This window comes from Mustela nigripes, chromosome 7 (genome assembly GCF_022355385.1).
Source record: "Mustela nigripes isolate SB6536 chromosome 7, MUSNIG.SB6536, whole genome shotgun sequence".
Lineage (NCBI taxonomy): Eukaryota > Metazoa > Chordata > Mammalia > Carnivora > Mustelidae > Mustela > Mustela nigripes.
In genome coordinates this window covers 6,616,873-6,633,216 of record NC_081563.1, presented here as the reverse complement: position 1 = coordinate 6,633,216, position 16,344 = coordinate 6,616,873, and the positions used below count along the sequence as shown (strand labels likewise).

General features: G+C 45.3%; 1 protein-coding gene across 1 annotated transcript in view; it reads right to left on the bottom strand.

Annotated features, from left to right (window-relative positions):
• GRHL1 (grainyhead like transcription factor 1) overlaps positions 1–16,344 on the bottom strand; it is a 51,719-nt gene that overhangs the window by 13,768 nt on the left and 21,607 nt on the right. The window contains exon 9 of the mRNA XM_059405135.1: positions 4,908–5,066. Coding sequence (XP_059261118.1) covers positions 4,908–5,066 — 159 coding nt within the window. The remainder of the gene's footprint in view (positions 1–4,907; positions 5,067–16,344) is intronic.

Sequence of the window (16,344 nt, the reverse complement as noted above, 5' to 3'; positions counted from 1 at the left end):
CAGAGCGTTCCCTCAGGTAGTTAGTCCGGTACTCAGAGAGAAGCAGGTGTAAGGAAGGTACCCAAGGTTGGGGGAAAAGCCCTCAGAAAAAACTAGAGAACAGTGTCTGAAACTCACACAGGGAAAACAGTGCCTCTTCCCACAAGTGAGACCGGAGAAGCTGAAAATCCACAGGGTGGTTGGTAGAACAGTCAGGAAAACCTGAGCTCAGCTGCAGAGAATAAGCAGCTGATACTGAGCCACTCCAGACTCCCCTATCAAAACTGGAAAAGCAAGACCTGAAAGGATCAAAATGTTTCCAAGGAACTCCACCAGCTCTCAGGACAGAGCTCCTGAGGATTCCGAAGATGAAACAGCCATCCGGTGTCAGACAGTGTAAAACTCACATGGCTAGTAGCCGGTGAGACGCTAGGCAGGTAGAGCAGCAGGAGTGCGTAACTCAGGAGGAGGCTGTCAAACCACTGACGCCAGCCCAGAAACCACACAGAATTCAGGCAAGGACAGCAGCGTGGCTGTTGTAACTACATTCCACATGTTCAAAAACTTAGCGAAAAACACACATATTGAGACCAGAAAGATGTAAAACAGATCCAAATTGATCTCCCAGAGACAAAAACATCTGAGATGGAAAATACACTGCATGGGATTAATGGCAGTGTAGACAAGGCAAAGGAAATACTGAAGAACTTCAGACATTAACAACAGAAATTATCCAAACTGAAACACGGAGAGAAAAAGCAATCCCAGAGACTGAACAGCACCGGGGAGCTGTGGGACCGCAAGCTTGTATGTGTACGTGTGCAACCGGCATTCCCAGAGGAGGATGAAAGAATGTGTTTCAAGAAACAAAGCCTGAAAAATGTTCCAGTAGGATGAAAACTATAAACCCACAGATCCAAGCAACTCAACAAACTCTAAGTACAAGAAATGTAACGAAAAATATCAAATTGCTCAAAATCAGTAAAAAGAGAAAATCTAAAGAGAGTCAGAGAAAAATAGATACATTAGGTACAGAAGAACAAAGATAATGATGATGGCAGGTATTTCATTAGACATGGAAGTGTGGGGCGCCTGGCTGGCTCAGCCAACTCTTGATTTCGGCTCAGGTCATGACCTCAGGGTCATGAGATTGAGCCCCACAGCAGGCGCCCCGCTCAGAGGGGAATCTGCTTGAGATTCTCTCTCACCCTCTCTCTGCCCCTTCTCCCACTCACACACTCTTTCTACAAACAAAAAAATAAATGTAAGGCTGACAACAGCAGAGTCATGTCTTTCAAGCATTGAAGGAAAAAGCGTCAGCCAGAATTTTATACCCAGCAAAAAGATTTTTCAAAATCAGAGGTGAAATCCTTTTCAGACATACAAAAGCTAAAAGAATTCGTCAGCATTAGACTCTGCAAGAAATGTTCAAGTCCTGTGACATTACAGAGAGCCATTTAAACTCATGCTACTTCACTCTCTGTCTCCACAACTGAAGAGGCTGATCTTGGGCCATCACAGCAGGCGGTGACTGAAAACGTTAATCTATCTGTTCCCGATTACAGCCACAGTGAGTATTACTCTGCTGAAGAAAACAATCTATGGGAAATAAAGGCCAATGACATGTTTCTAAGGATGAACCCCAAATACATACACACACACACACACACACACACACACACACACACAAGCTCGTAGAAAGAGAAGCTGCTAAATCTCCACTGGTTAGAGATCCAATTCCTATTCTCGTTTTCTCTGAAAACATATTAAATTGCTGCTGCTTCTGCCATAGGAGAAAGTTCCATTTACCAAACCCGTTGAGTAGTTTGTAATAACGTACTAAAAAAAAACCTTCTTGGGAGAGAAAAACCCTGTAAATGCCTCTGAAGGATACCAAGAGATGTCTTATTTCTGGTTTCCTACTGTGGATGTGGATCAGATTGGTAAGATGTCAGAGTTTTAAGAGCCAGCAGAGAAAAACGGATGGACAGGCAGCAAACAATAGGCGAGGCCTAGCTCAGGAGGGAGAGCATCAAGGAGGGAGGCGGGACAGTGCGCGGAGAGGAGGCAGCACCAGACAGCCCAGAAGAGCAGAAGCAATCCCAGCTGTAAGGGATGAGAGAAGCTACAACAAGATGCAGGAGAATCAGGAGCAGGGGTGAGGTCGTGGGGGAGTTTCATGTGGCTGAAAGAGTCAAGGACTTTGACAGTTAATTACACACAGCGATACATAATATTTTCTTCCCATACTGGGTTTAATATCTCAATCTAACAGCTCTGAGATTAAAACCTCAGGATGGAAACAGTGTGTAAGTTCACCCCCCACGCCTCCAGGCACTTCTCGACCGGAGAGCGCTCACACCACCGCTGTGCGCCGTCAGGGCTCCACGGGGAAAGCTGACCAACAGTTTTCATCCCTGAGCAGATCTCTGCTTCCACAAAAGGGCAGAATAGGTCAGCACTATTTTCAGGGGCCTTACAAAGAAAGCCCAGCCTATGAAGGCTGAGGGTGTGTGGGCACCTACACAGGTCACACAAAGCACAGCCGGGGCAGACACCTAGTTCCTAACCACGACTTTGCGTGACCTCCTCTCACGGTGGTACAGAGCTCACACACACGTAAGGAGAAGACAGTGACTGGCCTGCACAGTGGACACGCTACGCCAGACTGTGGCTAACCTGAGCTCTCACACGTGATTGAGACGAACAGGTGAGGAGGCAAACAGCACCCGCAGAAGATGAAATCGTGTGTCATCTCAGACCACACTCAGTTTTACAACTCCAAAGAGAAGGCTTTCTGCTTCAGAGTGTACATTAGTGCACACTCACACAATAAAAAGTGGTTTCTAGAGTCTGTACAACCACTGATTAATAAGATAACTTTAGACAATCATGAAACTTTCCCTGTGTTTCATCTTCTAAATCAGCTACCAATACGGAAGCTTCCCTCAAAAAATCTTAATATTAAAAAGAATTTCATTTAAGATTGTGACTCATTACTTTTCCTTCTCTGCAAAACTGCTCATACAGCTTTTGTCTTGATGCCGAAAACTCCAGTTCATGCTAATGCGTGTGGACATCATTCGACACAGCCGAGATTCTGAGTGGGTCCATGCGCCAGGATCAGCGCACACACGGTTACGGCCCCAGGAGAGATACATCAGAAACACAGTAAGTACTGGGCTAACAATTAGAGTGATCTGATATCTATTGAATCAAATAATAAAAAATTGGGGCTTATAGTTTTTATGACTTTGGATACCTCTCTAGGTTTTCTTCTGGCTAATAAGAGGAATGTGGGGCGAAGGAGAGAACTCCGGCTCAGGATCCAAGATGCCTGCTCTACGCCTCATGTGACTTGACATCCGTAGAAACGCAGAGGATGTGGGAAGTAACAGCCGCTGCGAGATGTCCGTACCCACATCTCAGAACCTGGGACAACGTGCGCTAACACAGCAAAGGAGACCTAATGTTGCTAATCAGCTGGCATTCTGATAGGACAAGTGTCCGAGACCATGTGTGCGAGCCCAGGATAATGGAAGTGTCCCTAGAAGCCGAAGAGCCAGACGAGGACACGTGGCACTGGCAGCACGGTCCGAGGGATGTGATGTGAGGCTCCTGGCTTTGAAGGTGGAAGAGGCCATAAGCCAAAGAATGTGAGTGCCTCGAGGAGGCAGAAAAGTAGACAAACATTCTCCCCGAGAGACGCCAGAAAGAGATGCGGTTCTAACGGCTGGGTTTTAGCCCAGCGAGACCTCAGACTTCTGACCTATAGAACCATGAAGTAATAAAATGGTGTTGTTTGAGCCACTTAGTTTATGGTAATTTGTTAATAGCAACAAAAGAAAAATAACACAGCCTAGCACATAACCAGGCACGTGGTACTCAATACGTGTTACTAAATTTGGGTGTTTGAGAAAGTTCTCTGAACTCCGGCTGTTCCAACGAGGCCACATACTGTGTTCTGGTCCCCAGTGTAAAAATCAGGACAGCAGACCTCTGACAGCAAATACACTTCCAGTTTTCTAGTACCTTCTAAAAATCTCAGTAACAGAGAGGGTTATTGCTGCTGCTGTTGTCGAACAGGACAAAAAAAAAAAGAGACTGGCAAAAAATATGGTCCAACATTTCCTGAGTGGGGAAGGTCAAAGTCGCCTTCAACCTTGGGTCAGTGGAGCAATCGCTTCTCCAGGGCCGCTGCTGAGTTCCTGAGAAGACAGTCTCCAGCCTTCAAGACACAGGGGGCTATGCGCTCTGTCCGGAGTTCACCCAGCTGGGCCCCTGGCGCTGCACCTGGCCAAAGTGATCGTTTCCTCCCCAGATTAAAGAAATTATGATGGGGCGCCTGGGTGGCTCAGTGGGTTGGGCCGCTGCCTTCGGCTCAGGTCATGATCTCAGAGTCCTGGGATCGAGTCCCGCATCGGGCTCTCTGCTCAGCAGAGAGCCTGCTTCCCTCTCTCTCTCTCTGCCTGCCTCTCTATCTACTTGTGATTTCTCTCTGTCAAATAAATAAATAAAACCTTTAAAAAAAAAAAAAAAAGAAATTATGTTGAACTCGTTAGGCTTATGCTTTCTGCTCTTGCCTACCTGCCACTCTAGAGAAGACTCTGAGTCTCACCTTCTGCTTAGTGAGCCGGCTGACGACTCGTCAAAGGGCCGGAGGGAGAGAAGCTGGTTAAAGCGCAGCCCTTCACGGCCATCCGCACGGAGCCCTCGGACACAAGGCCCCAGAGCTCCAACACTGCAGCCTACAAGCCCCAGGGAGCGGAGGGGACGCCGAGGACTGAGCACAGTATGCGCTCTCCTATTATTATTAATACATTTATACCAAACTGAAATAGTGCAAAGACCCTGGTATTCTCTGTGAGGAAGAGTATGGCTCTCACACGCTTTACTCTCTCTGTCCCTCCCCAATCTGACAGTCTTACCTTGTCACAGAAGACTTTGATCTGGCAGTATGCCCGATGCACAGGCTTGTTGCTACGGTTGTTGTAACTATAGGTGTCAATTTGAATATTCAGAGGCAACCCCTTCACACCTTTCTGAGAAGAGAAATCTGTGCTTAAGCAGTTCACAGAGATGAAAACCTGCAAAGGGAAAAGAAGGTATGATAAGCAATAGGCACCAACAGTCAACCTTAGTACAGCTCGTAAAAATATCAACATTACCGAAATTCCTCAAATATGTTCTAAATGAAAACACTCAGCTTCTCACTTAAAAGAAACATTTTTTTTAATATAGGGATTATTTTAATACTTCTGGACATAGGAATGGCAGACTTTATTTGAAGGGAACAAAATAGACAGCAGCTTTAAACCACTGTCCATCTTCCCTTCCGAAATCTTTACTTAGCATCAGACGGTGGAAGAATCTGCTTGTCTTCCTTGATGTCATTTTTACCGACGCTACCAACAGCACAGAGATCTAGAGATGTTTTCCAGCTCAGTAGAAACTCTGGGACTCTGCCTGCATTTCTGTCCACGCTACCTCTTAGGATAACATTACTTGATGCATGTCCCGATGTTCCGGAATTTATGAATCACTGAGTCACATTATTAAAGTGTCACTGGAGGTTGTTACGAGAAACTCAAGTGAATCTTAGTACAGCAAAAAGCATGTTTCATTTCCCCCTTTTTTGTGGTTATGGATTTTAACCTCTCCACACAAGGTCACAATGCACGATCCCTTTCAACCATTTACTTTCAGAATTTATTTCTGATGCGTGAGCACCACATAGTGGATAGTATTGGAATTACAGTTTTAATTATCTGTGCCTTCCAGAGACCAAAGACCCTTATGCTCCATTCCTTCCAGTCCAGGGGACAACAGCACATTATTAGTTCCAACAACCAAGGGCAGATCTACTACAAGTAGTGTGCAGTGCCACCGGCTGAACCAAGACCCAGACAGGGAGAAGTTTAAGCCAGAAAATCAGGGATGGGGGAGCCTCTAAGAACATAAAGTGAAGGAAGCGCACAGGGTAAGGAGAAAGAAAATTGTAACCATAATGACAAAGAACGTTCTCTTCAGAAGGTTTGCAAATCCTGAAACGCAGGGGTTTTATTCTTGCTCTCGTCTATCCACTATTTCCAAGAAGGAAAAGACCAAAATACCCTACAATGATGGAGAACTTGTCCACATTAACATCCTGTCCCTCCATTAGCTCTCCACTCCGGCCGGTCTGCTCGTGGCCCCTAGAACACACCTTAGTGCTCACCCCCGCGCCTCACGTCTTTGTCCTTGTCCTTCTTCCTCCTCCTGCGTCCCTCCTGTCCCAGTCTAAGTCACCTCCAGAGCTCCTCTCTGCCCTCCACATCTGCAGAGCACCAGCTCCAGCGCCATCTCCACAGAGGTCCCCCTTCACCCTGACGTGTGTTGTGGAGGCCACAGCAGTGGGCCCCGGAGGTTTCCAGACCTGTACAGGGCACCTGCTTTAAAGACAGAATCTCACTGCACAACCATGAGAGACCGTGTTAATCCTTTACAGGGGAGGCCCAGAGATTTTTTTTTTTTTTTTAAACTGTCCCCAAGGTAGAAAAAAGCAAAGGGCTAGGGGCGCCTGGGTGGCTCAATCATTAAGCATCTGCCTTTGGCTCATGTCATGATCCCAGACTCCTGGGATTGAGTCTCGCAACAGGCTCCCTGCTCGCGGGAAGCCTGCTTCTCCCACTCCCCATGCTTCTGATCCCTCTCTCGCTATGTCTTTCTCTATCAAATAAATAAGTAAAATCTTTAAAAGCCAGCCAGCCAGCCAGCCAGCAAGCAAGCAAAGGGCTAGAATTCTATCCAGAACTCCCCCCACCCCTTTATACCGACACTGCAACCTGTCTTTCCCAAATCGACTTTTTGCCCTGATCACTGCGCTCTACTACCGGGAATGGTTTGCCGCCTGACATGCCTTATGCTTTCTTTCCACGGCTAGACCACACATACTTCGAGGCCAGGCTCATATTCTCCATGTGACAGCTTTCTCAACACTTACTTTTAGCCCCCTGCCGGGTCTCAGGTTGCCTTTTCTAGCCCACTGTTTGTCTTTCCAGTTAACCCATTTTCAGCAAATAAGCAAAACACTTTTGTTTTAAAAAATACCTGAATCTAGATATATAGGGAAAAGTGGTATGTATGAATTTCAAATCCATTACAGAAACTTTGTGCTTTGACTTTATATCTTTTCCTACACTACTGACCCTGGAACAATGTGGGGGTTGGGGTACCAACTGCCGGCCCCCCCCCCCAAGAGCCAAAAATCCACGTATAACTTTCAACTCTCCCAGAACTTTACTAACAGCCTACTGTTGACCAGAAGCCTTCCCAGTAACACAACTGACATGTATTTTGCATGTTACACACATTAGATACTATATTCTTACAATATGTTTTTTCTTAACTTTTTTGGTTATCTCTGGGCTATGCGGTTCGTCTGTGAGTTTTTTCAAATTGTCGCAAATCTCAAAAAAAAAATTCCAATATATTTATTGGAAAAAAGTGACATATAAGGGGACCTCTGCAGTTCAAGCCCCCATTGTTCACTAGTCAACGGAAGGCCGTTAGAAACACTTCATAGACAATTTACAAATCTGAGTTAAGGAGTTGGGTTATGAAACAGACAAAAGACGGAACAGATGAAAGACAGAAAGACAAATAGAAAGACAGTTAAGTAGTCCACGCAAACAACTGAGCACATCAAGTAACCAAATCACCATATTTTCCAGTTTATAACCAAGTGGGAAATCTCAATTCTTCTCTATCATTCTAGACTCCAAAACCAGCAGCCTGGGAAAGTTACACTTAACCCTCCACAATTCCAGGAAGTCTCTGACCCAAAGTGGTATTCCATTTACAAGTAGAGGATTTCACGGTAATCCAACCTAAAGCCCAACCTCCCCTTGCTTCCCAGCATCAAGTTTCTATTCAAAGCAGAAATAAGCAGTAAGCAACCCCCAGGATAAGTATAAATGTGGAGTCTTCAGAGAGATGTTCCCCTGTTACTCAGAATGACTTGCCATCACTTTCCTACACACATTCTTGTCCTATTTTTTAAATCGATTCTTTCCAAACCTGGCATTATTTCTACATGCAACAAAGAACCCTTACAGCATCCCTAACCCAATATTAAAAGAGCACCACCTTGTCTAGATAAACACATACACCCACCAGGAAACAGTGAGCAAGAGGTAAGTGCGCGAGGCCAGGGACACAGGGTACCGCGGGGTACGAGGCGGAGAGCGGCCGCAGACCTCTGGGAAGGAAGCGAGGGCGGTGCCACGAAGCCTCTCGGAGCGGGTCAGTCATGCGTACGCGCCGCTGCCAGTCAAAGGGACACACCTGCTACGTTTAAGCCCCAACCACAGACTACCAAGAGCGCAAGATGCCTTAGGTGTCAACGGGAAAGGCTTTGCTCTGGCCTGCGAATGGAAATGTGGGAGCTCCAGCCCCCTCGCTACGGAGTGCTGGGAGCGCGGCCGGGGTCCTCGCCTGTCCGCCGCAGGTGTGAGTCCGATGATGTCTAGATCACTTCTACCTCCCGAGTCCTAGGATTATATTTATACTGAATGATTATGAATCCTCTGTATTTACTAGTGACAATAATTTTGTGTCATACATTTATCAATTTTTTTTAACAAATCAGATTATTTTAAAAGAACCATGTAAGGGTGCCATTTCAAGTAATTACATGAACTACTCGTCTGGAATTAAGGCCCTCGTAAAGCAGAGCCTCACACGCCATGGCACTGCCAGGGCTCTCAGGGGCTTCACAGCCTGACTCGGTCAGAATTACCCGGAGGCAGTAAAGCCCCATCTAGAGGTTCTGCTCTCACTGGCCTGGGGTGGGGGGTGGGGTTCCAGACACAAGGCCATTTAAAGCAACTTGGCTATTGCTTTAAAAAATTTTACCAAAACAGTTAATACTGCTCCCCAGGCAATCCAGTGACCAGTGAGGATAAAAGCCACTGCTATCAGGTGATAACGTTTCTCTACACTTAACACTTTGATCCACCAAAGGTCTCCTTTGGCTCCCAGAGTTCGAGATGATTAAAAGAAGCCCCAACATACGGTTTCCTTTCTTTAAGAAGTTCAGAGATTCTACGTGTATGTATAGGTTCCCCATCAAGTCTGCTCACTAGAAAAAATATTAAGCCCCATCGAAAATCACATTCATTAAAATTGTGTAAGCCCCATGGCACAGTCATATCCATCCAAGCAGCCGAAAGGTAAAGGTCAGAGCACCTGCGCAGCCTCACCACGCAGTAAGGTCACACACACCCTCAAGAACTCACAGTTCATAAGAAGAGTGACCAGAAAAAACGCCTATTAAAAATCTATCAAACGATGCTTCTGTTTCTTCCTCCCAGAACATACGGTTTTCGCAGGGGTTGACGTGGCTGGTGAACCGTGTGTTCAGGTGACCCTCGGTGTCCCTGAGGGGCAGAGCCCTGGAGACAGACGGAACACTCGGTCAGCCCTGCTTCTCAGGCCTGGTGCGCAGCACATGCTTAACACATGTGTTGTTCGCCAAAGAAGGAAAATGCAGAGGGAGCAGGGCGTGAATACGGCTGAGAGGAAGCACGCCCTCGACGCGTGTGACAGCTGTCAAGTATTTCTCTCAACCAGGAGACGGCGGACTTCTTCTGTAACATGATCCAATGGTGTTTGAGCCTTCGTGGATGACGTGCAACAGCTAAACGCCGCAGTAACAGAGCCAAAGCAGCCATAGACAATACACAGGCCAGTGGATGTGGTGGTATTTCCGTGAAACTTGACTTACACTGACAGGCGCTGGCTGGCCAAGGTTTGCAGAGAGCTGTGGTTTGCTGAGCCCTGATCTGAACAACCCCTTCTCTAAGTGCTCGAACAATAAACTTACCCTTCCATCATCACAGTGTAGTGTCGTTAAGAGCAAGGAAGTATTACTTCCCTTTTTGTAATTCAACATTTCCACTTTCCACATAAGTGACTTCCCAAGGAGCACCTCTCGCTAACGTGTCATTTACGTGGGGAACCATATGCTCTATCAATACGACCCACACTCGTAGAGGGGACTGGAGTAGATCTTAAGGGAGAAGCTGTTTCCAGGAATCCTATTTAGGAAGGTGACCATCTCTCATTAGCAGCACCGCAAACGGGCGAGAGGACAAGAGCAGAAGCACGAGGCAGAGTTCTCAAGGTCGTGGGCCCGAGAAGAGGGGCACTGTCTGTTCCTCGCAGCGTTAACTCTTGGGATCGGTTCTACCTCATGGACAACGGCCCACAGGGGCGGAACTACAGGCCACGTCACCTAAATCTAGGTAAAACAAAAGTTCGGGCCACAGTCACTGTGCAGACAAAAATACTTTCTATAACACAGTCACAGAAAAACGGCACTATCCCCTCCAAGGGTGGGAAAGAGGTAAAAAGTCAGATGACGATGACACATTCCACTCCTTCATAAAATACACACAGGGATAACCTTTTCTCCATTTTCATGCTTCCTTGCCACCGATTTTGAGGAAAAGTTTACTTTTATTCAAATAAATGAAACATAAATCTTACTCAAGATGAGCATCTAATGTTCCCAACCAAAATCACTAGAAGAGAAAAAAAAACAAACCACAAAAATAAACTGCTAAACAGGTCAAAGATGCTCTACAAGATTCCTTCTCGAACGTCCAGCCCAGTTTTCTAACAACTCATACATAGTTCCTCATTCTTGGCTGAGAATTCACACACCTAAAACTTCTCAAAAGATTTGATTTTGTTTTCAGACCTCAGCTTAAAATGTGAAGAAAACAACAAAATAAAGATTCATATTATCAAAGGATTAACTTGTATGGATTTTTTTAAATTCTAAATGCCATTTACAAGCGCAGAACCAACAAGAAATCAGATCTTGAACTAATTTATGATGATTTTTCCAGGAAGCATTCCAGCAGCCACACACTATTGTTCGCACAGCTGGCGGCTGTCTCTACGGTCACTCCTCAAAGGAGAAAAAGGGAGGGGGAGAAAGACACCAGGAAACACGAGGCTCAAAACACAGGCTGGCCTCAGAAGTTCATTTTCCCAGCCGTGAAGTGAAAGCAACCAAGAACGAATTTTACAGACCCCTCCACACCACCCCCCAACTCACCCACTCTTTTTAGGCTCTAGCAATACAGCAAACCAAGGCATGATCCTGGTAAACCACGCTGACCGTCCAGTCTAAAGACAGTGGTCAGATGTGTAAGCTTTAACAAGTGAACTTCATTTGTGGGTAGAAATTATAGAAATAATTTCTACTCACCTAATTCACAGCAAGTGTTAACAAAGTACCTGAAATTTATCAGTCAAAAGTTACAAAAAACTCTAAGAAGTTGAGTCAGAAGCTAAGTATTGAAATTGGCAGACTTAAGTACACTATACTAGGATATTTTTCATGAACAAAAAGACTGTTCCTGGGACGCCTGGGTGGCTCAGTGGGTTAAGCCTCTGCCTTCGGCTCGGGTCATAATCTCAGGGTCCTGGGATCGAGTCCTGCATTGGGCTCTCTGCTTAGCAGGAAGCCTGCTTCCTCCTTTTTCTCTCTTTCTCTGCCTGCCTCTCTGCCTTCTTTGATCTGTCAGTCAAATAAATAAATACAATCTTTTAAAAAAAAGATTGTTCCTGGGCGCGTGGGTGGCTCAGTCGGCTAAGCACCTGCCTTTGCCTCAGGTCATGATCCTGGGGTCCCAGGATCGAGCCCTGTCTTGGCTCCTTGCTCAGTGGTGAGTCTGCTTCTCCCTCTGCCCCTCACCCTGCTCATGCTCTCTCTCTCTCAAGTAAAGAAAATCTTTTAAAAAGGGCTATTGCTTTAAAAAATTTTACCACAACAGTTAATACTTGTTTATATTATTATTCATGTACAAGAACCTGACATCCAAATAATATAGCCTTAATTTTTTTTCCCCACTGAGAGATCTAGGTAGAATTTTGCATATTTTTTAACATTGCTGCTATAATTAAGAAAATAGTTTTCTTTTACTTCCATAATTTAATTTATTTAATGAGTAGAATAAAAAATTTCAAAATATGAACCTGCAGAGTTGCTAAGAAAGCAGATATAAGCAGGATCAGTATAACAGCTCAGTTTTAACAGCTCTGACAAAATTTTCTTAAGAGATCCGATTTTTAAACTAAACCAGTAACAAAGTGTCAGGCTCATCAGAGTCCATGAGAGGTCCCAGGAACTCATCCACACGACACCACCCTGATGGCCGGGAGGATGAAAAGGCCAGGGAAACCACGAACACCTTCAGTGGTTCTCTTCCCTCGGAAGGAAGGAATGCAAACGATCCGGGATGTCCGAACCCAGCTCCGAGCTCCCGTCCCAGTCTCACACATCCTTTACAGAAATGTTCCCGCTTCGGGGATCTTTATCAGTACCAGTCGATGGAGCTGCGGCGGGGCGTGTTCCCGAAGGCCCCCAATAGAATTTCAGCCCCACTTTACTACTGAGCAGGTTGGACCAAGAAGCCCACCTCCCCTCCCCTGTGACCAGACTCTGAGCTTCAGTGTGGGGTCAAGAGCCGCATTCCCTATCCCCTCATCGTCTCGTACGGGAAAAGGAATCAACTCGGGCCCTGAACGCGCCACCTGGCCCCAACACTTCTGTCACTCCGTCACACGGTAATTCTAAGTGCTCGACGCCTAAGACGGCAGAGATGGTTCCCCATTTTTAAAGTGTTTTCAAGGGATTGGCACATTTTTTGCATTTCTTCCAAAGCCTACTACAAAATGGTCCTGAATTACATGCCAGTAATGATGGAAAAATCATGCGAATGCAAAAAGGCTACACAGTATCTCCAAATCTTGACTTCCAAATCCTTACAAAACTTTAAATACGTACAAGGGTGCCCCCCCCAAATAAAAACACTTGATAAAAAAAAAGAGCTAATATCATATCAATTCACACAAATTAACCTTTCTTTCTCCCAACCTCTAGCAAAGGACCCTTTGAACAATAAAATGGCTACAAATCAGGTAATGAAATGAAAGAGAGACTGCTTCACTGACATTAGGCAATCACCAAATACAGTATCGCTACAAATCTTAATCCTTTTTTTTTTTAAGATTTTATTTATTTATTTATTTGGCAGACAGAGACACGGTGAGAGAGGGAACACCAGCAGGTGGGGTTGGGAGGGAGAAGCAGGCTTCCCGCTGAGCAGGGACCCTGATGTGGGACTCAATTCCGGGACCTCGGGATCATGACTTGAGCTGAAGGCAAATGCTTAAAGACTGAGCCACCCAGCTGCCCCCAAATCTTAATCCTTTATTCTTACTACAATTTTTTAGAGCTCCCCATCTATGTAATAGTGACTCGGTTCCTCAGCGTTCAAGATGCTCTATGTGACCCCAATCTACCTTTCCAGTCATGTTTCCTATTCCCTAGTTCAGTATTTCTCAAATGTGAATAATATATGTATCCTTTTTATTTATTTATTTTTTAAAGATGTATTTCAGAGAGTGAGTGAGAGAGAGAGTGAGCAAAAGAGCAAACGGGAAGGAGGAGCAGGAGAGGGAGAAGCGGACTCCCCGCTGAGCAGGCCGCCTGATGCAGGACCTGATCCCCCCTACGTATCCTTTTTAAAAGAGAAAAAATGGGGATGTCTGGGTGGCTTAGTCAGTTAAGTGTCCAACTCTTGATTCTGGCCTCTCTGCTCAGTGCAGAGCCTGCTTGAGATTTTCTCTCTCCCTCTGCCCCTCCCCCTCATGTATATTCTCTCTAAAGAAATGAATAAAATCTGTAAAAAAACAAAAATGAGAGAGAAACGTTCCTTAATCCCTAAAAATATAACCTAGATCCTAGTTTGGAAAATATTACTCTATTCAAACAGCTGTAAAATGTTTGATCACAGGGCACCCCAAGAACTCCTTTGGCCTTTATCTGGACCAAACCTGATACCCAAGCACAAACACTTGCACTGAGACGTCCTGGCAGCAATGGACTTCACTTCAAAACACTTGTGATTTTAACAAGTCTTACCACCAAATTGAAAACACAGTATTAAAAATCTCACAGAAATTCCAACCTCAATATACTTGGCCCACAAGACCCTGATGTTCTGAGACAAACTCATTTACAGGGTAGAGTCCAAGGTCCTTACTAGGGCACACCAGGGCCCAACACCCCCCACACCCTCACCGCTGTTCACTTCCAACCTCTAATCAAGGTCCAGGAGTCTCCGTTCTACAGGGCAACTTGCCAAGGCTATTGGCCCATTCCGGGCTCTGAACATTTGGCTATCTTTTTGTCCACAGTTTCATCTCGAGGAACCTTTTCCCTAATCCTCCCATTCTAAGGGAAGCTCTATTCCCATGTGTTAACTTCTATCAACGTCTTACTGCAGTGCAAATCTCTTCCACTAAATTCTGAGTTTTCTGAGAACTGGGCCATGTCTTACTCATCTTTACATTCCCAAAGCACCCTGGCAGTGCCTGGGCAAGAAGAACCATGTGTTCACTAAATGAATGACCCCCAATTCCTAAACCCCAGTCAACTAAAACTACACACCACCAGGATGTTTGAGCTATACTTACTGCATTCTTACAGCGCGCCTGACTCTGGCCCTCGAAACAACCTATGAAACCGGTACTATTCTGACCCCATTTCACTGATGAGGAAACTGAGGCTTAGAGATGTCATATAACCTGTTGCCCAAGTTCACAGGTTATTTATGTTCACAACTTTCCTCCACGTAGACTTGTACACCTAGATCATCTTGGTAGAGAGCAGAATGCCAAGAAACCTTTTACACATACTGGACATGAAATAAATATCTGTCGAATGGGTAATTAAATCAACTCTACGGACACACACACATCCCTTCAATTAATTTGAAAAAGATTACGGCATTTCGAGGCTCACTAACATACATACCTGTATCTATATAGATAATTACATATATATGTACACAGAGAGAGAGAGTAGGTAAGTTCTAGGGCAGAGATAAAACCACACAATGAGCCATGAGGTAATTGTACACTTTTTACACTTGAAGCTCTTCTCCACAGTGACCATCTACTACAGAAACTGCAGGTCATCTACCAATTTTGCATTTGATAAATAAACAAGCTGTCCCTTCCCTTGCGGCTTCACGCCACACTAACAGGCATGGTAGCGTCCCAACTGTTGCTTTCGTCACTACACAATGTCTGGTCCTCGGTATGTCAAAGCAGCTCCATAAACTAAACTAGTCCAGTTGCCTCTTTTCCACTTAAATTCACAACAGATAATCTGTGAGGGAGCTAAAAATAAGGAAAGAGAACAAGGATCCAATCAAACAGACTCTGCAAAAGTATTCTGTAGGTCCAGGCTTTCAAAGAACCCCAGAAGGCACATCCTCTTCTGTAAAGCCTTCTGTGGATCCCCTTGGCTGAAAGCACTCGTCTCCCCGGACTTCGAAGTTTTTCTAACCTCACTGATGACCTGTGCATCACAGAGAGAGTACCTTCGCTTCTGAGGACAGGCATTATGCTTGAGTCATTTCTTTTGGCCCTCACAGTGCTTGCACAAAGAAGTACAATGAAGAATCCGCTGAAGGAGTGAGTGTACAGTTAAGAAGGTCAACCCTTCGCAACATGAGTTCTTAGGCCAGTTCTCCCACATATTAGCAACAGATTAATTACGCTGCATAGAATTTCCTGGAAGGATGTTAGAATTAATTTAAATCGGTCAGTAATGACTGAAATGAAACAATCCTTCAAGGAAGAATGGTATTTTGCTTTTGCAAACCAGAGTATGCGCAGCAGACTTTTGGAAAAGTGTTGCGTTTAGAGCCGAGAGCACACCTGGCTATCTACGTCACTATTCTATACCTGCCATGTGTTGCTACGGCGCACAGATAGTTTCAACTGTCTGGTCAACATAAGCAAGAAAAGAGAAAAGATCTGTCAGACAGAAGAAAAGAAAAAAGGAAAGTAGGCTGATTTATCCATGGAAGATGCTTCAAAAAACTGATAGCTGAGAAATGTGTTTATATTCCAAAAACGGACTTCCGTATTTGTTGTATACCCAACAAACATGACCTTCAGCATGAGCAGCGGACCATCCAGACTCCGGCCACTCCACACATTTGAAGTCTGGAGAGACTGTTCAGTTGTGCCTGAGGCCCTGGCTCTGAAGACATAAAAACTGTAGAAGGCACACAGGAAGTAGAAGGCAAAGGCGAAGCCAGGACCCGCATCCTTGGCTCCAGACTAGGCATTCCAGAAACCACACCGCCACGGGGAAGCACAGAGAGCTGGAGAGGACCTCATGGAAAAATTGACCCAGGAAAAAGTGATTCCCAAATGGCTGTGAGCAGAGGTTGTTTTCTGATCATGAGGCATGAAATGAAAGGTGCCTATCCTTCAAATCAAAGTTCCTAT